Source organism: Sturnus vulgaris, chromosome 4 (genome assembly GCF_052056855.1).
Source record: "Sturnus vulgaris isolate bStuVul1 chromosome 4, bStuVul1.hap1, whole genome shotgun sequence".
Taxonomy (NCBI): domain Eukaryota; kingdom Metazoa; phylum Chordata; class Aves; order Passeriformes; family Sturnidae; genus Sturnus; species Sturnus vulgaris.
In genome coordinates, this window is record NC_142246.1 from 42597578 (window position 1) to 42621606 (window position 24029).

Below are 24029 nucleotides of genomic sequence, written 5' to 3' on the forward strand. Positions count from 1 at the left end.
CACGGACACAATTGACAGCCGCGCCAGCCAATCGCAACGGGGCAAGCGTGCCGGGCACGCGAGCGCACTTTAAAGCGAGCGACGGTTGGGCGAAGCGGGCGTGTTCGGCGCGCGCGCGCCGCAGCCGCCGCCGCCGCCGTTGGGAGGGCGCGCGCTGCTCCCGCCCTCACGGCGGACACGCGGCGCTGCCGCTGCAGCGTCCGGACGTTCCATTCTTGCTCCATTCCAAATGGGTGGTCGGTCTTGAGCTCACTTTACGTTTTCAGAGCCTGGCTGGTATATTTTTTTGCATCTTTAGGCTTTTATCTGCTCGAAAGTTGCATATTTGGGACTTTAGGATTGCTCTGGCATGCACTCGTGATTTTGGGAGTGTTTAGTCTTGTTCAGGCCCATGTTGACCAGTAATACAAAAGTGAAATATCACTGAATCAAGAAGGTTGGAGAAGACCTCTGAAAAATTCAAATCCATCCTACGACCTAACACCATCATGTTGTTATAAATGAGAGACAAAAGTCTCGATATTCAGCAAAATTTAGATTGCTTTATTTGATATAGAAAGAGCAAGCAGCGCGCTGGGGAACATGAGGGGTCACTGCCCACTCCACGCTCCACCGAACCTTGGTTTGCAGCCTCTTCTTATACTGTGGGTTCTCGTTGTTCACAAATTCACAAAGCCTTTGGGTGATAATCAGTCACAGAGAGCCATCCGGTCCTTGTAGATGACCACCAGAGAAGTTCTGGGAGTCTGGTTTTTGGGATAGGAAGTATTGATCAGACAAAGGCAGGAAGGGCTTTTTGGGAAGTCCAACTTTGCAAGCTGGTAGCCGATACAACTTATTTGAAAAACATAACATAACATATTATAATGTAACATAATACAACATAATATAACATAACAAGGTGATTTTAAACAGAATTATTTAATGATATAATTTCCTTTATCTAGTGTCCATGCTTCACTTTAGAGCTTAGTATTCTGGTTTATACAAACCCCAATGCTTTTGTGATTAACACGAATCTTTTACCAGTTGTCACAATGGTGACTTGATCACCTCCCAGGACAGTCCATTCCAATATGTGATCACCCTTTCTTTGAAGAAATCCTTCCTAATGGCCAACCTAAACCTCACCTGCGTGCAGCTCAAGGCTATGCCCTCTTGTCCTGTCACTGGTTGCATGGGAGAAGATAAGGCTGGTTTCAATTCCTGTTGGCTCAGTTAATATTTCAGTCTCTTAGAAATGAACCCCATAAGCTTCACAACAACTGCAAGCCCCTTGCCAAGCCAGTTGGGTTGGAGGCCCTGCAGTTTTGGTACTGCTCCTGGACTCCCTTCACAACTCCTTAGGGCGCATGTAGCAAGGCACATATCAAATGTACCAAGGTTAATACGGGGTGTGGGATTAGCTTGCAAGTTCTTCAAGTTGTTATCATAATGTTACGGCCCGTTTATCCCATCTAGCAATTTAAAGTCTTTCAAAACCAATATACTTTCACCAAAAACTTCTCCCCCTCCCTTTTCCTAAGGTTTACATGTTTGAATGTACTTAGTAATAAGGTAGAGAATCTCTGAAATGTTACCTTCAAGACATGCAAATCCATCTTTATTAAGAATACGTTCCAGAGCTTTTAGCAATCTCACTTTAAATCTCTACTGCCACAGAATTGCCACATCATCATATTTGACATTTAGTCATTTGAGTTTGCTTATTTTTCAAAGAGAATGCATGTTGTGCTTTTATTAATAATAGCATGTTACACTCATTGTGTAATTTACGGATAGTATGTCTCCATTTAAAAGTTCCAAATGGCCAATATACCAAAGCTATTGCCTTCAAAATTAAATTTCACCACCTTTTCATTTCAGGTGCCTGTTTGTTTTTTGTTTGGTTATTTTTTTCCTCCTACATCTCTATCAGCCATGAAGCCTCTTATAGGAATCAGTTTGGGGTATATTAAGTCAAATAAAGTTTGTGACATTTTGACTGAAGCTGTGTGTCCCTTAGAGACTACTCACTCCCTGGCTGAAAACTCCATGTGTCTCAGTTGTTACTGGTGGTGGAAAATACTGAAAGAATGCAGGCAATCTCTTTTAGATGAAAAAAACCAAACAAACAAAAAAAAAACAAACAAAAAAAACCCCAAAAAAAACCCCCAAAAACCCAAAACAAACAACCAAACCCACAATTCCTCAGTATTTTCTTTGCATTTCATGTAAGTGACACCTTACTGGATAGGTTGCCATATACAGCCATTTCCAGAGCACAGTATGTCTCAAAGGAAACATACAAATTTACAACCAGGTTTTTCACTTTATGGCATGAATAAAAGAGAATATAAAAACAACTGAAAAGTATTCTTATTAAACATCAAAGACGAACATAAGAACTAAAGATCCCTGCCTTTTTAAAAGAAGTTAATGATCCTTTTCTTCCTTTGTTCCCCATATGCTAATTGGGTTTCAGAGTTCTCAGTGCACCCTTGTCCACAGGTGTGTGAGCTGCTTCTCTGACTATTCACTATAATTAGGCTTTACTAAGAACAACTAAGAACATTTTTCTTGGATTTTGCTGTGATTCATAATAAAATCTGAGCTGAATATTTGAATTCTTTTTCCTAGTAAGACATGATTTACAGGGGAATGTAATATTTGTAATTAAATTAAGAGTTATATTGGATAACTTCAGGTCTTCAGAAGAGACTTTACACACTTGAAAGTTTTATTCACTTGTTATTCATGACCTTTTATGAAAGAATGAGAATAAAGAACCAGGCCTAAATCATGTTTTGGTATTTATCAAACATTTACTTTTTAATTGCTCTATTGAATCAGTACCTTAGGATATAGCTGTTTAACTTTCAAACCTGATAAACGGAAACTTATTTTAGGGTTATTTTATAAGAATTACAGCATAATTTACCAAAAGGCATTTGGCACCAATTCTGGTTAGAAAATTACCTTACATTGCAAATAATATACAGTTTGCCCCAAAGCTTTATACAGTTGCTATTAACACTGAGTTAGTTTTCTCACTAATGTCTAGTTGTGACTCTTACGAATCTGATGGATGAGGAATAAGGACAGAGTCTTGCCAAGATTACGACATAGATTCTTTTGGCTAGAATTGAAAATGTGAAAGAAGTCTTTTTCTTACACATTTTATTTTATAGGACTGCACCAGACAGTGCTTTTCTTTTTAAGTTTTTTAGGTAGCTGTAACACAGAAGTCCTTGATATTTAACTTCTGTTTTATTGGAATGCTAGCAAGTCCCACTATATATATTCCTGGAGTGCGCTATTACTGTAGTTGTAATATACTTTAATAGAAGCATTAACTTTTTTTTTTGTCAGTGTAAATATTACTGTGGCCTGGAGCATAGTAAAAAGAGGGTATGTAGTATTTCTCTGCACTCTCACAGGTTTGCTATGTAGGTAGCAGAAATACTTTAAAAGGAAGCAGACATCCTTTGAAGTTTAGACAAAGGTCTTTGTAGAAAACCTAGACAAAATGTGATTGTAAATCTAACTATAGTAAGCTGTCTGGAAAGACTTAATTTCAGTCAATCAATCCATTTTATTTTGGTTTTCACTTTATCAAGCACTGCAATGCTTATTTATTAGGATTCTCCTAGCAAGGCATCCTAGTGCCTAAAGGGTCTTTCTTCTTGAAAAGCACATTTTGTTCTCATTCACCTGTCTGCCTTAAAAAGCTGGAATCTTTGTAATTATATAATTACAAGATCTGATATTGCTGAAATGAGCATGTGGGGGAACAGAATATTAATTGTAGAAAAAACATAATATAGAGTTCCTTTTTTGACAGACCACTTTGAGACACATGCCACATGATTTTAACATGCATTGTTAAAAGATATACAATGAAGACGAAAAAATGGATCCTGGAGCAAGTTCTGTCTTCACTTTGGTGAGTACAAATGTCAACAAATGCACTGATGTAAATTGAATTAAATCAGCTTTCAGGCAATATTGCAGATCATGGAGTGATGTAAAATGTACATTAACAAAATGTATAAAATCTCTTTTCTTGTTTATCTCCACATTACGTCCAGAACTATTGCTTTTTGCTCTCTCTAAAATCCTGGACCTTTCACGATAAAGCCATGCCTTTTATCACTGAGCAAAATGGCAGTTTTCTGGCAATACAGCTAAGCCTGAGAGGGAAGGAGCAGAAGGGAACTTCTGAAAAAGGAACACCCCAATGGGTTGGTGGAAGAAGTGGTGAATGTCAGGAAAATGAAGTGAGGAAAGGACAGGAAGGAAGGAATGGCCAAAGGAGACAGAGAATACTGTCCTACAGCACTGCAGTCTTTTGATGTTCTACTGTCCTGGGGTACAATGAAAAAATGTGTATTCTATCACCATCTGTTGAAATGTGGGAGGGGTGGGAGATATCCTCTGCTGATGTGCCATCTGATAAGATCAGGGGGATGAGCATCGTTATCTTTTCACAACCCATCCTTCCTCCAGAAGATATATTCTGTTAATGGGCCATTAAGTCCTATTGTGTGACTGATAAGATTACATCATCCCATTGGGAGATGCTCCAGCCAGGGGGAGGAGCCAAGCCTTTCCTACCTAGATAAAAAACTGGGGTTTGGGACACGAAGGCAGACCTTTCCACTGGATCCCAGAGGAAAGTCGGACCATTTCTACATCATCGCTGGATCTTCGGAGGAAAACTGCACCTTCTACAGGAGCACTGCTTCAACGGAACCACATCTGTCATCCAGGAGGACTGCAGCCACCATTTATACGGACTGCTACCAACACCCTGACTGACAGGGTGTCAGGTTGTATTTCTGACTCTGTCGGTGGTTGTTTCTTTTATATTATTGCATGTATTTTATTTTTTCTCTTTTCTCCTATTAAATTGTATTACTGACTTGGACTCTCGCACTGGTTTTATTTTCAAACCAACACATCTACCATTACAGAATGCTTTCCAGACTGCTTTTTAGGCAGGTGTTTCAAAAGCATTCGGAAACAGAGATACATCCTCTTCACCTCTGTGGAGGAGGAATTGAAGAAGGTGGGCAAGAAAATGGCTACTCCTGCCGCAGCAAGCTTGAAACCAGAGTTTTCTTCACAGAAAGACGTGAAGCACAAAGAACTATAAAGCAGGATTCCTTTCTCATACCACTGGTGTCTCAGTCCTCACTGAAGGTCTCAGAAAGATCAGACACAGTCCCTGCTCAGTTTTTTATTTCTCTGCAAATATTACCAAAAAATACTTGAATTTATGGTAGTTTCTGTTAAAATCTTAGAGCATATCTCAGCATTGAAAAACATCTAAGTGTTAACTATAAAGTCTTTGGTCATACTGGATCTGGCCTAGATATTAAGTGGAAGTTAAAGGGAGTCTGAAGATTTTTGTATCACATTAGCTTTTGAATGTTAAATAATTCTGGAAATAAATTACATTGAGTACAGCAGTGGACAATAAGCTTTCATTCTATTTTTCCTAAATTTAAATATTTAAAATACCTTTTGAGTAATTTGTAAAGTGGAAAGAGTTCAATCTTTCCTCAGGTTGCTCATACTTTTGGCTTTGAATTCCTGTTTATACTGAGACTCCTAAAAGGCATCGATGTATCCAGTTCATATCATCTTAATTTGCAATCCAGCTGCTGTGAGCTAATAGCTAGCTTTTAAATCAGGAAACTCTGGACTGTCAATACCAATTGTAGTCGAACAACTTACAGTGCTTCTGTGTAATTTTCTTTATTAGGGATATAGTGCTCTGCTTGGAGAAAGTGCTCTGCACTTAAGAAAGCTTGAAGCAATGTTAATTTTGTAATTTGGGGTAATTTCTTTCATTTATATATTTTTCTCTTATACACACATAGAATCCCATAACTTCTCTTTGAGGTTTCTTGTGATACATAATAAGAGAATGATTTTTAAATGCTTTTCTGTATCTAGCTATTGGCTTTCCTACAAAGCCTAGTGACACAACCAAAACTGTGGTGAAAAACTAAACTAAGAATCGCTAACTACATTGTGGGCAACTATATACTATAGTAATAACTATAGTACTAACTATAAAATCAGTGTTGTGAAGCTTAACTGTTCCTTCCTGTTTTCTGGTTATGTTACAGATGTTACAGCAGTGAAACAGGAATTCAAAATCAACATTTCTAGACCTACTGAGCAGTTATATCGATTTAGTAAATATCTGACTTATTCATTCTTTAAATGCGAGTTCCATAGTTAACTTCACAATTTGCTGGAGACAGTGCATTTTCCTGACTCTAAGAGAGCCACTAGATGGGAGTATGTTATCTTAAAAGGCGCTTGGTCAGCCACGGCTGTTGGCATTTTGGGGGAGCTCCACTCCTGTCTTTTCCTGGCAGCCAAGAGACGCTGCAAGTCTCTTCACACCATGTCGAGTTGGTGTTGATCAATTTGGGATTTTTCGACACTCATCTCCACACTGGATGCAGGGGAAACGCTGCCTTCCTCACTGCATCTCTGGCAGGATGTGACCTAGGGCAAGCAAAGGCAAAGACTTCATAGAATCATAGAGTATCCTGAGCTGGAAGGGACACACAAGGATCATTGATTCTAACTCCTGGCCCTGCACAGGACACCCCAGGAGTCACACCCTGTGCCTGAGAGCATTGTCCAAATGCATCTTGAACTCTGCCAGGATTGGTGCTGTGACCACTTCCCTGGGGAGCTTGTTCTAGTGCCCAACCACCCTCTGAGTAAAGAACATTTTTTCCTAATATCCAACCTAAACCTCCCCTGACACAGCTTCATGCTATTCCCTCATGTCTTGTCACTGGTCACCATAGAGGAGAGATCAGTGTCTGCCCCTCCTTGTCCACTCACAATGAAGCTGTAGATCACAATGAGGTCTCCCCTCAGTCTCTCCTCTAGGCCAAACTGACCTCAGCCACTCCTTATATGACGTCCCCTCCAGACCCTTCACCATCTTCCTGACCATTCTTTGGACACTCTCTAATAATACTACAAGTGCCACACTTCAAAAATTCTATCTCATACCCAGACAAGGAACACAAGCTAATTACGCAGAAAGCTCCAAGGACCCATGTGAAAATAGATTCAGAGGATCACCTTGCTAACATAAAAGTTAATAATAACAATTTTTTAAAAGCCTTGTTAAAATATATTAAAAGCCAGGCATTTGCCAGAGAGAAAACTGGAAGGTGATAAAGTGTCTTTTCAGGAATTAGGCTATAAGGAAAAACAAAAGTTGTAGTGATATTCAACACAAAAGTGATAGAGCAGTTTTCAAAGTAAGCTAGTTCTTTTTTTAAAGGAACAGAGCCTCACATTAGTCCTAAAATGAGAATACAATATAAGGCATTTTAGCACAGATGAATAAATTTCAAGTAACGACTGAAGCATGTGTGTGTTCAACTCCAAAGATCCAGGATTATACTGTTGGACTAAGAAGTAAATGTAGTAAATTTACTAATTTTGTAGTAAATTTTGGAGGGCAGCCATGGTACTAGAAAGATGATGCCAAATGAGCTGTTCCCAAAGTACAACTTTGTGGAAACAGTAAAACTCTGATTTTCACATCAGGAATATCTGTGCTGTAAGACTGTAAGTGGAAAAAAAGTAATGCAAATGATTATTCATTGTTCCCTGTAGTACAAGAAGGGGAGGGACAGCTAGTGTAAGGAAAACACATTTTTTAAAAGTTCTTTTTCATATATCATAATTTTTCTTGCCATAGAGCTTTTCAAAGGTCAGGCTGATAAACTAAAAATGGAGTTCACACAGGGTAAGACTATTAAACATGATAAAATGAATGCAAGCTCTAAAGCTGGAAGTTTGGGAATTGTAAACTTCTGAGAACATATCAATAATCCATCTGTACTTGTACCCTGTTTTCAAGTGTTCACTGTTGCTCATTGGTGGAGAATGATACTTTGCTAAACTGACTTTCAGATATTGCCAAGGCCATTCCCTATTTCCTGTGATGATAAAAATTTGGGCCTCATCTGTAAGTTCAAGGTACTCAAAGGTAGTAAAGTTGTTAATGATGTCTGGTTGTCTTGCTGCAGTTCTGGATTGAGAGTCCAGTTTTCCTAAATAAGAATGGGAGTAGCTTTGCTCACAAAAAAAACCTCAGAAGCTATCTGAAGGGTGCATTGCCTAGACCAGCAAAAAATTTGATAGAAACAATGGTGGCAGTGTAAAACCATCTGTAGATAGCTGCCTGAAAAGACTTGAAAAACTACAAAGAAAAGAAAACAAAGCTGCATAATTTCTGACTTATAGGATTCTTCAAAATCTTCATATTTTATGTAAAGTTCGCTATTACTGGGGGTTCATTTCTGAACATCTTTATTAAATTTTCACAGGTACAAGATTTTGAAGAAGTCAGGGAATTGGTGGCAATATTTCATATTTAATTTTGCTCTCTATGAAGACAGTAATAAAGGTCCTGTTGGTTTTAGCTGGAAGAAGCATAACCCAGTGATGCTGTTGTAATAAAGAAGCTTTGAGTACTACTTAATTATAGATGTCACAGTATAACTTTTAACTGTGCAGTCCTAATTATGTAACCTTTTTAAAGGTATTTCTCTTACTACTTTTTAAAATTAGGCTCAAATATTTTTTGTATAAATAGATATCTTGCTGGTATTTTACTAATTACTGAGGGAAAGTAACTTCTATAACTGGTTTGGGTGGATATTTTCAGCTTGATAGTAAAAATCTCTTTGCAAGTAATAAAATCCTCATTATAATTTTGAAACACATTTCATGACTATGCTCCACTGCCTGTGAAGTTCTCTATGCTTTAACAGCATGAGTTACTGGAATTGCTCAAAGACATCAGTAATAGAAATGCTTTGTTCCTTGCTGGAATTTCAGTTCATCAGCCAAGCCGAATTACTGCTTTCTCCAGGCAAGTTTTTGAAAAGACGTTATTCCTAGCCTACACCCTGTCTGTCAATACAGGATGAAATTGTCATTCTAAAATAATTACTTGTACAGTGGAGTGGTGCTTTCTTGCATACAGTGCAATGAAACCTACTTGCTGCTGGAAATTGGGACTAGTAACTTAAAGAATACAAACAGCTGTCTTTACCACGCAATCATCCATGATAAATGGCAGATGTAGTGGATGAAGAAATGTTATTTTTACCTATTTGTCAAAGCCATGTCCTGGTTTATTAGACGTCTAGATTTCCAGAGAAGATGAGATTTGTCTACATACCAAGGTTGATGAAGAGATGAGTTATGGGATGTGTTAACATGACTGTAGATATCACAGGCTACATCTTCATGTATGCTTCAGGGCATTGGAATCTTACACACTTGACAGTCTGAGCCAATTTGCAGCTCTAAGTGAGACCTTCAGGCTCCTTTTCCAAAATTTGAAATACTTTCGAAGGCACTCCTGAGATACTGTCTGAGCTGCAACCTGTATAACTCATCCATGAATAAAATGAGGCTTGGGATGGAATTGAAACAGTCTGAGTGTATCTGCATGATTCAGATCTCTTGCTTCAGGTAAGAAGGTATGACTGCAATACAGGACAAGGTCATGAAACGTTACTTGTTCAGGCTCCAGGACAGAGCTGGGATAGATGGTGCTGAACTGAACAGCCGCCTCCCCCTAGGGCTAAATGTACTGCTCCATTTTTCACAGATATGCTGTTTCTGGTTCTGGAGGCAACCAAGTCATCCTTGGCTTCTTACACAGTGCATTATCACGTCATTTAGACACTTACTGAAGTGGTTGAAATCAGGTGCCTCCCTTCTCCTGAATATTAACTTGGAGCTACCTACAATCCAGTCTGCAAATATAACTCGCAGAAGTTGCTCTGTTTAATAGCTAACTCTAGTATTTCCAGAAGGAGTGCGGGAAACTCCTCATTATCTTTACATCCACATTTCTTCAGTTTTGATTAGAACTAATTAATAACTTTTTCCTGCTGTGTGGGAGTAGCAGACCCACCCCTCCCTCTGTTTATGTGCAATACTAAATGGAAACGCACAGGTACTTTCTGCAAAACTACAAGGAACATGAATGCAACTCTGAGTTAGGTCTCAGCATAGGCACAAACCGAATATAAGGTAGCTTGGCAACTTTAGCAGAGCATAACCTTTCATTTGAACGTATTCTTAATTACAATAGTGTGCCTTCTTAGCCTCACAGAACTCAGAGAAAATGCCTTCTGGGGAAGAACCATGCATTTCATTTATTGGATATGTCTAATACAAAAAACCTACAACCTTATGCAAATACTAACCATACTAATGGGGAGATAGCCAGAAATCAGAGAGATTATTATTGTCCTGGTTATAGAAATGGGAAAGAGTTAAAAAGGAGACACTGTAGCCAATAGTTTGGGAGGTACAGCAGGTTATCTGCTTTAACAAAGAGCATTTGTTGTAAAAAAGCAACAGTACAATAAAGAAGCAGACCTCTGATCAAACCTAGTAGTCACTCCCTTATTTATACCTGAAAATTTTATGAATGACTTCCAGAAATGTCCCAGTCTTAGCAGTTTCTGACTGCATCTAGATATCTGTTTCCCATTCTGAACGTCACTGGAGCCATAGACCATGAGAAGTGACACCCTCCTTTGGAGATCCCAAACAGAGCCTGTTCCAACAAAGAGTGGACAGAGAGCCATTTTGCACTTCTAACTCAAAGTCACAGATGTTGCCTGACTTGATTAAAAAAAACCAAAACAATAATCACTATCCTAACCATGAGACTTAAAAAAATAAAAAAAGGTAGCCACCCCACAGCCTTATCCAAAGTCTCATGACCTCCTGCAGGATGGACTGAGAAGGTCCGAGGAACAGATCTCCCAAATCCCCAGAAATGCTGTAACCATCATATTTTTTCCACTCTTTGTATTGGTATTGCTGTTTCCATTCAAAGTGCTGCTCAGTCAGGAAGGGCTCAAGGTTTTGGGTAACAAATGGGAATGTCAGCCTTAAAATTCTGGCCAGGGTTATCAGCTAAACAAGATTGCAAAATTGCACATTTTTACATGGCTATCCACGTTTGCATGATTCCAGTTGTAGCACCTGGTAGTTGGTGCTCTTTTGGAGCATGCCTTGGGTCAAGGCAGGCCAGGGAGGGCTACTCATAGCCATTACAGTACAACAGTGGGGTAGTTCAGCTACACATATGAGTCACAGTGTACCACCACATAGTCAGAAGATGGACCACCACCCATTTTATTTACTAGGTTAGATTACACCCTGTGGCGTTGATAGCATACTTCAATTTAAGGGAAGGCAAGTTAATCCTTTTAATCTCTGTGCTAACATGCAACCCCACTGCAAGCCTCCTAAACTCCAGCTGGGCACAGGAAGACACACAACATTGTGCCCTGCATACCCAACTAAGTAGCATCTGAGTCGTCAGGTGCACACTTCTGCATTGTGACTGACTAGTCCTTCGCCACATTTAATATGCCCTGCCCTTGCAAGTAAAATAAACCTGCATTATCTGCCTGTCACATTCCCACTGCTTTGCTCTGACCAAACACCAAGTTGTAGGTGTTGTGATGTAGTTGTAGGGACTGTGCAGCTGATTTGCTCCAAATCACACTATCACAGAGGAGCCACCAACTACTGTTTTGCAGTTTAGAGATACACAATACAGAAAAGGCAACTTCTGAAACAAAGCCACCCAGCTAAACACAATTCTCTTATAAACAGGGGAAACATAAAAAAGCTACAGAAAGTCTTACAGAAAGTTTTCTACCCTGTGAGACACAAACAGTAACTCCAAATCCCCAGTTTTGTGACGGACAGAACTGTGGTACTGCAATCAATGTAATTCAGACTTAAGCCTCCTAAAGGTGTCTCCACTTGCCCCCATTCTCCCACAGTCTCTGAGCACTCAGAACCATATCCCAAATGTTCTCTTGACTTCAGAACTGAAGCTACATCACTTCAAATACTTTCAGCATTCCATTCCTACAGCAAATTGTTTATTCCACAGTACAATGGTCTGAAAGATTTTTGTTAAGCTGACTAGAGACTGGAATGCCTTGAAACTACTAAGCTTTTCTATCTTCATTTCCCATCAGAAAGCTCATTCATGACAGTTAAGTACTCAGATGAATCAATTCCGAAGCTGTTACAAAGCATAATGTGGAAATGCTCCGAGTCACCCGAGAACTTTAATTTCAGTGGATAAAGGAGATGCTAACTACTGACTGTCTAACACGGTTCTGTATCACCCAGCGGTGTGTGATGCTTTATTTAATGTGAGAACATGCAACAAATAATACAGCACCATATGATTTCTAGAGATCACACGTCTAATGTTTCTTGTTGCTGCACTCTGCATTCTAAAACCTCTCTGGATGATGTCAAATGACACAAAAGTTTAATTCCCTCTTCCCTACCCCCTCAGACTTTAACAAGTATTACTATGATTTTTTTTTCATTAAAAGCCCCAACCGTATTTATACATAACATTCCCCTTCAGCACACGAGAATGCAGAGTGAAATCAAGCAGCAGATGACTCTTCACCACAGAATGAGTAATCATTTATGTTCCAAGCTAAAATAAATGCAAACAGAAAACCAGAAAGCACACTGTTCTAATGTCTTCACTTAGTAACTTACCTTTTTTGTTAATTTCTTTTGAACAAACGTTTTCTAAAAACATTTTGAACCTTACTTGTTTTATTTTTGTTTTCCTTGGAAAGCCTGAAGTGAAACATCTATCCTTTAAACTTGATGTCTTCACTACTTGCCTTTTGCAGTGGCACGGGGTGATGGATATACTTCTTCATTACGTATTCTGGTTTAACCATACAGCTTTTCAAAACGGTCCCCACTAAAATAAGTTGTGGCTCTGGATTTACACTCCCCATCACCATCACTTACAGTTACCAATGAACAATTTCACTTCTAAGCATACACATTTCCCCAAAAGCTGAACTGCTACACAGTTTTCTGTGTTTTTCTTATAACTAGCTCCTTCATTTCAACGGCATCACAGTTGAGCTCAAGTCTGAAATGCAATGCTCCAGCTAGTGCTTATTTTTACTCAAGTAATTACAGAAAAATGTTGACACTGACATTTACCAAAATATTTCAGAGCACAAACACCACCTGCTGAGCTGAATATGAAAATTCATGCCTGCTAGTCTTTCTCCTGAGTATGACTGATTTGACTCATGCTTGACTTTAACAGAATTTCCAGATCTTTGCTAGAGCTATAGTTGGTAGGAAAAATGCCTAAATATGCAGCTGAATTTCTGCTCCTACGCACATATTATTACTTGTCTTTGATGAAAGGATACAGCAAGACATTCTAGACCATTTCACAGTATTCTGTAAATTTAAAACTTTATATGCTGAAGGAAAATTATCTACTAATACATCTGAAAGCCTGCAATGAACTGGTTTCATTTCTTTCACAGACACCTATGAAAATCCCAATTTAGTCAATCTGGACGCTTTTTGCTCAACAGAGTTAACAGCACAGAAGCACTGGTCCTTTGATACTGAAGCTAGAGCAGGAACATTTATCTGCCTTCCAAGAGTCCCACATGTGATTCAGTTACTGGTCATGACCCCGTTGTTTATTGTATATGTGGATCATAAGAATTACTGGAATTCTTATAAATCCCAATTAAATAAAGGGTAAAAGAAAAGCCCACCTGTAATCAGACACTATGTAACTGCATGTTAATAGCCTGTTCAGTGCTCTACTGGGATATCTTAGAGTAATGCTACAGTATTATACTCAATTTCAAGAGGTCAGTAGACATTTTTAAAAGAGTAAAATCTATTTATATAATTACAGTTATGAGTACAGCTCATGCCTTATTCACAGCAAGTAAAAAAAACACACTGGAGTTTATGTAAATATTACTAATGCATACACTATGAAAAAGTAATTCATGTTAATTAAAAAAACCCTTAATTTCGAAAGTTTACCAGAAACAGTTACACTGAGCATTGCAATCTTTCAAAGCAGAATAGAAGTTGTTAACAAGGATCCAGCAGTAATTGATATCCAGCTGCTTGGAGCTGGGCTGCCGATTGAACATGTAGTGAAAGCTGGGCTGAAATCCTGGCAGCAGGAGTCATGCTAGTCTTTCCTATAAGCTGGAATTTCAACCCAGTCTTTACATTCTTCGTTATAGTGAAGCAGCCAGATGATGATGATTAGAGAGTAGCCAAGTAGACTCTCAGTTCTAAAAATCCAAACTTCAAGCATCTGTAAGATCTAGGGGAAGGAAGAGGGAGTTTATAGCACAGTTAAAAGGAGTCTTTCTAAAAATGGGCAAGTGGACATTTCAGCAACAGAGCTGATGGAAAGACACTGCACAGCACTAATAGAAGTAAATCTGAGGTTGAGTCCTTGGTGAAGACACCATCATATTGGCGTTTAACTAGAAAGGAAGGCAAGCACAGCTCGTGAACAAGTAAGCACATGTATGCACACAAGACATTCTAGGAGCTGAACAATTTATCTGCATACATAAAAGACCTTGCTAAGAAAAAAAAAGCAAAGGTTTTTAGCATTTAAGTAATTGCCTACATGAACTTGATTTCAAATCCAGCTTTACACATTCTTGACAAACTGAAAGGCCTCAGCATTGATGATAAAACATTTCTGGCACCAGCTACTGGCTTGAAAGTGAATACTTACAAGAGATGAGTATAGGAAGACATGTTGTCTTTCACTGAAAACGTGTTTTAAGGCAATATCCAAAATCACAATATAGCCACCACAGAAACTGGTCCAGTGATCCCTGATACTTTACAGCACCTACACAGGTTCCACTGCTGCGAAATGGTAGGAGCTAAACTGGTATCTGTGCTACTTCTCCTCCATGCCATGTCCCCTGGAATGCTGGAAATGTCCCAATATCTGTACATCACTAGTTGACATAAAGCAAGAAAATTTCTTCCTACAGCTCCTAAATCCCCCTCTAGCCATTTATATTAGCCACTATCACTGGCCAGGAAATTGGTGAGGAATTTCCATCTTTCCTTATCATTAACCCAATTAAAAAGTTGCTCAATAAGATAGCAAGTGTTTACATAATTAATTTGAATGACAGATTTCTGAACATTTCCCACATGGGAAACAACTTGAACTGGCCTGGCCAGATGTGCTCCTGTAGCACCCAGCTCAGGAATGGTTTTTATTCTTTGCTCTCAAAAAAAGAGTTAATTTACTTGCATTTCCACCAAGGAGTATTTTAGGAATGGAGACAGAAATTTCTGAATATACACTATATCTATAAAAGGAAGAGGTAAGCAGTTTGTTCTCCATTTCCAACACTCTGTGGAACACCATCATCCATTTTTATTAATAGTTATGGCACCAAGTATGCAGCTAAGAAACTGAAGAACATGAAGGATGTTATTAGAGTCATTTTTGGCTAAAGACAAGGAGCAGAACTGCATCGTGACCCTACTTTTTCCATGATTTAAAGGTGTGTTAAATTATACCAAGATTTTCAGGAAATCTGTTATTTGGCTTACACAGTAAGCTATGCCTTGCGCACTGTGTTCTAGACAAAGTTGTATTTTAAAATTATGCACAAAGTTAAGAAACTTTACATGATGCCAATGAGTAGTGTGTGCTTTCATAAGTACAGTAGTATACATCCTATATACAGACGCTGGATGGAAGCCTCCAGGAAGGCTGTTAGCCAGCCATCCACAGAAAGAAGGGAATGAAGATGGTGGGGAGTGTGGTGGAGGGTGCCACACCTAGGCAGACTATTGACGCTAGTCCCACAAGCACTGATGCAAGCACGCTCCTCTGGTCCCGAATAATCATCTTCACAGTCTCACAGAACTGGAAAAAAAAAAAAAAAAGTGCAAAAGATGAGATTTAAAGAGGAAAGCTTTGGCTGCAGAGCTGGTGATGACCACTCTCTCGGAACAGAGCGGCCGCTGCTGCCCGAGCTCTCGTACGGGCTCCCCAGAGGGAGGGGAAGTACTTGGGCCGGCACCCCATCACCTCCAGCATCAGCCCCGGTACTGCCTGTGGCTCCGGCTAAAACCTGTAGCTTCAGAGCATTTTAGAAGCATATTAATTGTTCTACTAATTCAGCTTCGCTTTTCTCGCCTCTTAAAGCCAGCTGAGTCCAGGCTCGCCGCCGTCCCGAGCAGCTCCGCGCCGGCAGCACTGCCCGTTGCGGGAAGAGCGGCGTCAGCGGCGGCTGGGCCGGCGGGCGCTACCGGCACCCCGGCCCGCAGCGGCGGCGGCCGGCCCAGCTCCGGGAAGCGGGGTCGCCGAGAGAAAGGCAGCGCCGCCGCTGGCCGGGCCGTACCTTGTCGGTCTGGAAGCTGACGGGAGCTCCGTATCGGCAGTAGGTGACGAAGTGCTCGCAGTTGTTCCAGAGCAGGCTGTAGGCCGTGGCACCCACCAGCTTCTCCGCCCGGCGGGCCGCCTCCTCGCTGCCCAGCACCTGGTTCTCGAAGAGTCGGTCCATGTGGTTGACTAGGATGCTGCCGCCGTAGGCGAAATCTTCTACCGTGTCCACCCGGACGCTGGCTGTCCTAGCGATGACGCCCAGGATGAGCCGCTTGTTGGTAACCACCTGCTGGATCTGCCGACGGTCGCCGGTGATGGAGGGCAGGATGTCGGGCATCATGTGAGCGACGCGGTTCTCGCCCAGGTAAATGCCGAAGTGAATGAAGAGAGTGCGGGGCACCTCCAGCAGGTCTCCTCGCTTGAAGCAGCTGGTGTCGTAGTAGCCGGGTGCAGGCGGCGGCGTTTCACCGCCGGAGCCCGCGGGCAATGGCCGGATGTGGACGAGGAGCATCAGCTTCTCCAGCAGCAGCGAGGCTGCCTGTGGCACAGAGTTCTTCATAGTCGGCGGAGGAAACCCTGGATGCCTCCACGCAGCTCCTGGCCCCCAGCACCGCTTTTCTAGGCTACCGGCGGGGCGGGGCGGACACCGGGGCCGGCCCACTGGGTGAGGGGCGAGCGGGGAGTGCCCGCCCCGAGGACCGGCTGGGCTTTACTGAGGGGGCGCGGCGGGCACCCTCAGCCTGCCTGGCGCCCTCGCTTGAGCCGCGGCTCGGCCGTCGGCATGGCGCGGTTCCCGCAGCCGGGAGCCACCCGCAGCTCCGCCCCGTCTACGGCCCGCGCTGCCCAGGTAGAAGTACACGGAAAAGTGCGGGTAAAGCCCTTCACCCGCCCCGGGAGAGCAGTGAGGGCTCCTGGGGCCATAGCCGCTTCGTGCACCTTCCCCCGACGGCGGGACCTTAAGGGGCTCCGAGTGCCCGCCCAGGCCGTCGCGAGGGGCAAGCGGCGACCCGCTCGGATCTATGGGGGAGGGAGGGCCGGGCGGGCTGCCACGGTACTCGCACGGCTGCTGGACAGGGGAAGGAATGTCTCTTCCCTGAAAGGAAACAGGTCTCCGAGGGAGAGCGGCAAGTCATTTATAAATTAATTCGCCCCAAAGGTCCGCCAGCTAAGAGTGGAAACAGCGGAGCGTCATTCTCGTGCTTTCAGTTTCATGCTAATCCATTATGCAAATAGCTAAATCCCGGCAACGGAGCCCACAAAAGAACAACCCTGTCAGGTTGCCGCCCCGATTGGGCCTCGAAAGTTTCAGTAACCACGCAGGTTCCCGCCCCCTCGGAGATGGTGGGATGATGGATAGGACAGACATTCATCTTACCTGGAAGATGACACAGCGCGGAGTAGCCGTGGCTGCAGCCTTCCACCGACTCCCCGCCGCCGCGGATCTTTGTTCGTGCCGCTGCCGCCCCGGCCCGGCGCTGTCACTCCGGCTGCAGGGGGTGGGGGAGCTTTCGCCTTTGAGAAACGCGGAACGGGCGGAGTGAGGGGGAAGGAGGAAGGGGCTATCTATGCGTGTAAGAATACTGGAGAAGTTCGGTGAAGCGTCTTACTTTAAACTCGGGCAAACACTGCAACCTCAGGCTGCCAAATACGAAACGGGGAAGCGGGAAGAGGACCGCTGGTGTGTAACAGTTTGGCAGCTCTCCATAGGCAAACCGCGTTAAAACAATAGGTTATTTTTCTCTCCTCAGTCACTTAAAACTGTGGAACACGAATGAGATCTCTAGACCACCCCAGAGCTGCAGAATCCCTTTGGTCACACCAGCAAAAAAGAGAAAATGTTCACTATCCCTTTTCTTTCCATTAGCAAACAACTCTGGTATGATTTGGAAGACAAAGGGGATGCCAAGGACCCCGCAGGTAAGAGCCTTTTACCAACACAGATACTGAACCCAGGTTCAGGATCTTGTAAACATGGAAGCTTACTGATGAACCAAAAGCAAGTTTTCTCACTTCCTCAGTAAAGAAAATATTTCAGGGGAAGGGGTTACCTCACTACTTGTCAACAAAAAGTGATGGCTGGTACCCTTCCATTTCCTCCTGCTTGGAGCAGAGGGCAGCTTCCTGAGAAGCTAAGACTATCCTCACCTTGCTTCGTGTTCAAAAAAAGGGGTCCCGCATAACCTCTTGTTCAGCTGCTGATTACAGGCCCGAGTCCCAGCACTACTTAACAGAGTGATCAAGGCTTTGGGATTTTCTCCAGAGTCTCAGCCAAATTTTTATGCAACAGAGACTTACCCCTCTCAAGCCCCCTACTTCAAATCACATCACTTACAAAAGAGAAAATACCTTTTAGATGTAGCTTATGATGCTGGTACAGGAACCCTGTGGATTAGCCACCAGTCACACATGATTATATAATTAAACCAGCATATTTTCAAATCCAGATGTTAAAAATGTATTTGGAAGGTTTGAAACTTCTTCTACTAGTAAATAAAAATGGTGGGAGGAGGAGAAACTTCTCATTTTTAACTTGTGCATTTTTTTTAATGGATGAGGGAAAAAGAAGTTCAAACACCTCATCCTGATTAAGGCTCTCACCCATTTGGTGATGGTCACAGCAGCTGGTCCAGAGCTGGAGGCACAGATTGTCAGACTCCACAAAAAGTCCTGGCACAGAAAGGTTCCTGTCTCCCTCCTGTGAGGATAAGCGCCATTCCTGCCCTGCACTGCTGTCTTAAGATTCCCCCTCTCCTCTTCCCTAAAAGTGTCTAGGGAGTGTCTGAATGGTCTTTGCTGAAATAGGTGGTAGAGATGCTTCAGTCCTACAGTTCAGGTTTCTCTTCCCTGTCCAAAGGAAGGTAGAGGAATTCAGCTGAACTCCTTGGCAGATACAGACACTTCCCAATGGGATCTTTCACATGGAGGCGTCCTTTGCTTTCTTCATGCCAGTTAGCTTTAATCCCAAAACCACCAGGGTCCATTTCAACTAAATCTGGAAAGGAAACCAGGATGAAAGTGAAAAGGAATTGCCATGAGAAGGAGACTCAAAGTCTTACTGCATGGGTGGGTCTCAGAGCAGTAAGCTGAAAAGTGAGACATTTCTGCAGTGTAATTTCCTCATATCTGAGGCACTGAAGGGCTTCCTTTCTCCCTCCCCCCGCAACCATTCATTCACTCCCTCTCAGGCCCAGAAACCCCAGTGAACAAGCCCAAAAGGCATTACAGAGCAGACGGAATTCTGTGGAAATGGATTCTGTAGAATCCACCCAGGTAATGCTTGGCCACTACCTTCCAACTCTTGTGAGCATCACTGTGTGCAGAGAACTTAATACAACACATCAAAATAATTCCTAAATGAAACCATCCAGATTCTTGAAAAGCAACCTGCAACCTAACATTTTCTGCTTTCAAACCCAAGGGGGGGCTGCATCTCTATTACTGTCAAACTTCAAAAGTGCAATGTAAGGTATATTTATCATAATTTTTCATCTGAAAGAGGGAAGAAAACATGTTCTTTAGTGGAAAAACATCTCTACTGGAGATGGCAAAACTGAAAAATATACACTGTGCATCAAAACACTGGCATATCCTCTTGGGTGACTTTTGTATAATAGCTTTTATACCCTCAGTACAAAAATGACTTTGGAATATTAAATATAAACCCAAAAACATTGAAGAAGTATTTGTTTGGACTGTTAACTATTGAGGAATAATTTAATGATGAAACCCATGCCTTATTTTTGAGACTAGGCTGAGATGAAGCAAGAAAGCTGTGAGAGGTAAGAATGGAGCCTTTGTTTAGTAGTGCAGATGAGCCAAAGTACAAAAACTCAAGTAAGAGGTGTAAGCCAGTTTCCATTACATTGAAACTCCTGTATTAGAAAGAACCTTATTTTATGCACTAGACATTACTATTTCTATCCTGCTCTCACAGCTAACACAGGAAGGAAACACAGTAGGGAAAAGGCAGGAAACGTGGGGAATTGGAAGGGTATGTTCTTGCCTATATGAGAAATAGACCTGGTTTAACAAGCAGGCAAAATGAATTTTTTAACTAACTGAAGTTAAACCAATGCTAACAGCATACATGCTCACCTTTGTGTATAATTTATATTTTACCAAACCTCTCTCAATGACTCAAGCTTTACTTTCAGATCATCTGGAACTGCTGAAATAAGCATTGTTTCATGAATTCAAAACATGTTATGGCATTCAAGGAGAATAACAGCTTTGGATAGGGATTCTTGGAGGGTATAATTTGCAAGAAAAGTATCTGAAAATCAATGCCATTTGGTTTAAGCTAGTGTGCTGAAAGAAATAATGGACAGAAAACATGTTTGTGAAGGATGGTTTCATAGAATTCAAAAGGGCTACTCCAGAGATAAAAAATAACACCTTTGTATTCCCATATCCAATCATTTGAACACTGTACCATTCCTTTCAGCAAATTACAGCTTCCATTACAGAGCTGAGACCAGCTCTCCAGAAAACAGTATCATTTACTTTTTTGGTTTTTGTATTTAGAAAGACTAGGGACAGAACAGACAAAATCTGAATAAAGGGAACTGGCAAGACAATGCATGAAATTGCAGGTAAGTGAAACAACCCCAAACAAAGAACCTCTGAACTACATATCACTCTCTTCCAGTAGAAGAAACCACATAAACGAGTAAAACAAATTTATACTTTAGAACTGTTCACTTTTATTCAGAAACTTACACATTTCTAGAGTCACTTAAGCAGCATATTTAGTGAACTGCAAATATTTACTGTAGCCTTTTTATCCTTGTAGGTTTGCTACTGAGGTCTGTCATTTTTTCTTTTTTACTTCCTCTCAATAGACTTCCAAATTACTAAGAAAGGTTTTCTAACAAACAATGACTGTAAACATATTAAAACCTGCATGCCATTTCCCCTTTAAAGTTATTAACATGGCTATTTTTCTGCAATGAAGTAATGACTCATTTTTTACAGCCTGACAATCATGTTGTACACATGGATAGTGCCTATGACTTGCTCAGGCGGTACTTTTCTAGATGAATAAAGCATTTATTTATGGTACCTTCAATTCAAATGAACAAAACCACAGAAAAGATGGGAACAATTCATTGCATAGTCCTCATTAGTAAGCAAGAATCTAGGGAATGAATAACAGTGACGGACAGCACTGGAAATTTAGGAACTAACATACAGGTTTGGTGGCAATTAAAAAGATACTTATTTCCATAATTTTGTCTGATATTAGTAATACCTCATTTTGCCAGCACTAAACAATTAATACAATCTCCCCAAAATAAACAGAAATATTAATTTCTGAATATAAAATGCCTGAACATGTGGAGTAATATTTTTATGGCTTCTGCAGAGAAAATACAGTTATCAGAATTTCCAACTTGCTATTGTCCCAGGAAGTATGATATAGATTTTTAAGTTTCTCCTTAATGAGATTAAGAAGTTCGGAAGTATCCCAATTTGAACATGCTAATCATATTGTGAGGGAAGGGAGATGGAGAGGTGGTAAGTGGGAGTCAGAAGAAAAAGTATACTGCATTCAACATGGCTTTCATTCACAACAGAAGACATCATTTTGTGGGAAGGGCAATCCAAATGACAGTCAAATAAACTTAATCTAGGCATGGCTCTGCAGCACAAATCAAGGATTTAACAGCCCTGGAGCAAAAGAACCCCAGCGTGCTTCATCCCTTCCAGGACTGCACCACCACAAGGAGTGAGAGGGCAGACACCCCTTTCCTCATCTTCAAATTTATCACCACACTAAGATCTTTACTTACTACTACTCAGTGTTTTCAACTGAAGGATTAATTAGTAAAAGATGCTGGAAAATGTAGTAACAAAGTCTGTCATTAACCAGACAAAGTGCTGGAAGTTTGGTGGATCACCACCAAAGGCCAGCACTTACGACCAGTCACTGTATAACAGTACCAATTACTACTTTTCTTTATTGCCTAGCAGGGAAAACTGTTCCCCAGTACCAGACAGTGCTGACTTTCTAGCAGTGCAGAGCAGGTTACCCAGCCCTACTCACTGCACAGGACAGATACAGCTGACAGGACAACAGTCCAGTTGATTTTCAAATAAAGGATGAGAGAAGGAAAAGAGAGATGAACCAAACAGGAGGTAATTTGCATCTTGAAACAAAGATTATCTTGTCTCATAATTAAAATGTTATGTTGCAATTCGATTAATTCTATTTTGCAGGAAATAAACTGGTTCTTCATCCATTGTATTATCTAGACAGGAAATGTTATCAGGCACAGACAAAGCTATTAGTCTGGTATTACTCAAAATATTTGCTAATCTGTACCATACAGCTAAGCCTCTGAGAAATAACAGTCAAGTTTCTACTCTTTAACCTTAAAAAAAATCTCATTCAAGAAGCCAGTTCTTGTTTATAACATGTTTTTATACCACAGTATTAAAAGCATATATATTAAACACCTGTTACTCTATCAGTGATTTTAAATCAGGAACATTTTTAATCTGGAAATCCAACAGCATCTGTCCAAGTGCTTTACCCTGTAAAAAAAAGAACCAAACCAATATTTAATTTTACTACTTAAATATACCATCTTTTTAAAATAAGTTTTTTAAAAAACCATTTCATATTAATGTTTTTCCTGTAATCAGTGTGAGAATTCAGTTTAAGTTTCTTGAGTTTTCAAGCATCCAAATCTGAACAGATTGAACAGTTTCTTCCATTTATTTGGTACCTAGTACTAAAATCAATTTATTTGGGGTTCAATTCTATCTATTCATACATAGAATCACCTCACTTTGTGAGTAGTCTTCTTGACTATGCTGAGATTATTTGCACATGAGCATTTCTGAGCCTATGAGCACAGCTGTGTGAGCCATTGCTCAGGATCTCATCTTCAGGTTCAGATGTTTTAAATATTTAATACTCAGATTGTACACTTCCAAAAAATTTCTTACTTTCAGATTCACTTAACATCAACACAAAAACATCTGTTTTTCATGTTTCTATTATTTATCAGTATTTTAGCTATAGAAGGCATAGGCTAAATGAGGAATTGTCCTACAGTGCATGGTTCTTGTATATACTTGGAAACAATCATAGTTGTCTAGTAAATCTGCATTTTTCAAGATGTGATAGACTTTCTGAAAAACTAATTTTGCTGCTGCATCAGAAAACTGATAGTCTTCAAATCAGTTATGATCTTTATGATGTGCTATCTTATTAGTACACATCTTTTTCACCAAACATTATAAATCCACTTTCTAATTCCCTGTGTTGTTTTCAAACCTTACAAAATTAAATAGACAAAGTCTATTAAGGAAATAGAAAAAATAGAAAATTAAAAGGAAATTAAAAGAAGCTCGAGTCAAACCCCAAACCTCACAGTTCCAACCCTAAAGTTGGTTATAAAGAGACCCATAAAAGATGACTACATTGAAATGGTTGCTTTGATACATGCCTGTGGGTCGCTTCTTAGGGATGCTACACCACCACCACCAAGGGAATTCTTCAGAACAAAATTTAATCCATGGATTCCTGGCAACTCATATCTGTAAAATAAAAACTGCACATTATTTCTCAGGGGATTTTGGAAGAAACACGTGTAGAGAAAATAAAACAAAAACCAGAATGCAAAATTTTCATGCTTCTGATCACATCCTAGTGCTGAGTCAAGTCTAAAAGTAACAAGATTAACACAAGGCTTTACCTGCCTTATTGTTCTTTCCTCTTACTCCAAATTAACAGCCCTTAATAGTTTTA

The 24029-nt window shown here is 40.8% G+C and overlaps 3 protein-coding genes across 9 annotated transcripts in view; all 3 read right to left on the reverse strand.

The window, feature by feature from the left end:
• Window positions 1-20799, reverse strand: part of RBM46 (RNA binding motif protein 46) — a 37355-nt gene extending 16556 nt beyond the window's left edge. The window contains exon 1 of the mRNA XM_014890339.2: window positions 17646-20799. The gene's annotated coding sequence lies outside the window, so the exon portion shown is untranslated. The remainder of the gene's footprint in view (window positions 1-17645) is intronic.
• On the reverse strand, window positions 223-17637 carry LRAT (lecithin retinol acyltransferase). 2 transcript variants are annotated; one of them, XM_014890341.2, is made up of 3 exons: window positions 16287-17637; window positions 15721-15808; window positions 223-14221 (listed from the first exon to the last, which is right to left on the reverse strand). In XM_014890341.2, the coding sequence occupies exons 1-3, from the start codon at window positions 16827-16829 to the stop codon at window positions 14205-14207; spliced, it is 648 nt and encodes a 215-aa protein (XP_014745827.1). In that variant the 5' UTR covers window positions 16830-17637; the 3' UTR covers window positions 223-14204. The 2 variants fall into 2 exon arrangements, with proteins under 2 accessions (XP_014745827.1, XP_014745826.1); XM_014890340.2 differs by having other exon boundaries at window positions 223-15808.
• A 150-nt stretch (window positions 20800-20949) lies between the features above and the next one.
• Window positions 20950-24029, reverse strand: part of LOC106861714 (uncharacterized) — a 59795-nt gene continuing 56715 nt past the window's right edge. For 5 of the 6 annotated variants that reach the window (XR_015803525.1, XR_015803524.1, XM_088164404.1 and 2 more), the window contains 2 exons: window positions 23728-23818; window positions 20950-22807 (listed from right to left, as the gene is read on the reverse strand). Coding sequence is in view for 3 of the 6 variants with exons in the window: in XM_088164404.1 (XP_088020530.1) it covers window positions 22733-22807; window positions 23728-23818 (166 nt within the window). In the remaining 3 variants the exon portion in view is untranslated. Of the gene's footprint in view, window positions 22808-23727; window positions 23819-24029 lie in introns of those variants that run through there. The other variant, XR_015803523.1, reaches the window with a different exon arrangement.

Excerpts from the sequence above, each read along its gene's own strand:
- LRAT (XM_014890340.2), bottom strand. The coding sequence starts at position 16,829 with ATGAAGAACTCTGTGCCACAGGCAGCCTCGCTGCTGCTGGAGAAGCTG. Across the intron at positions 15,809-16,286 it reads TCAGCTTCCAGACCGACAAG|TTCTGTGAGACTGTGAAGAT; the intron begins GTACGGCCCGGC and ends TTTTTTTTCCAG.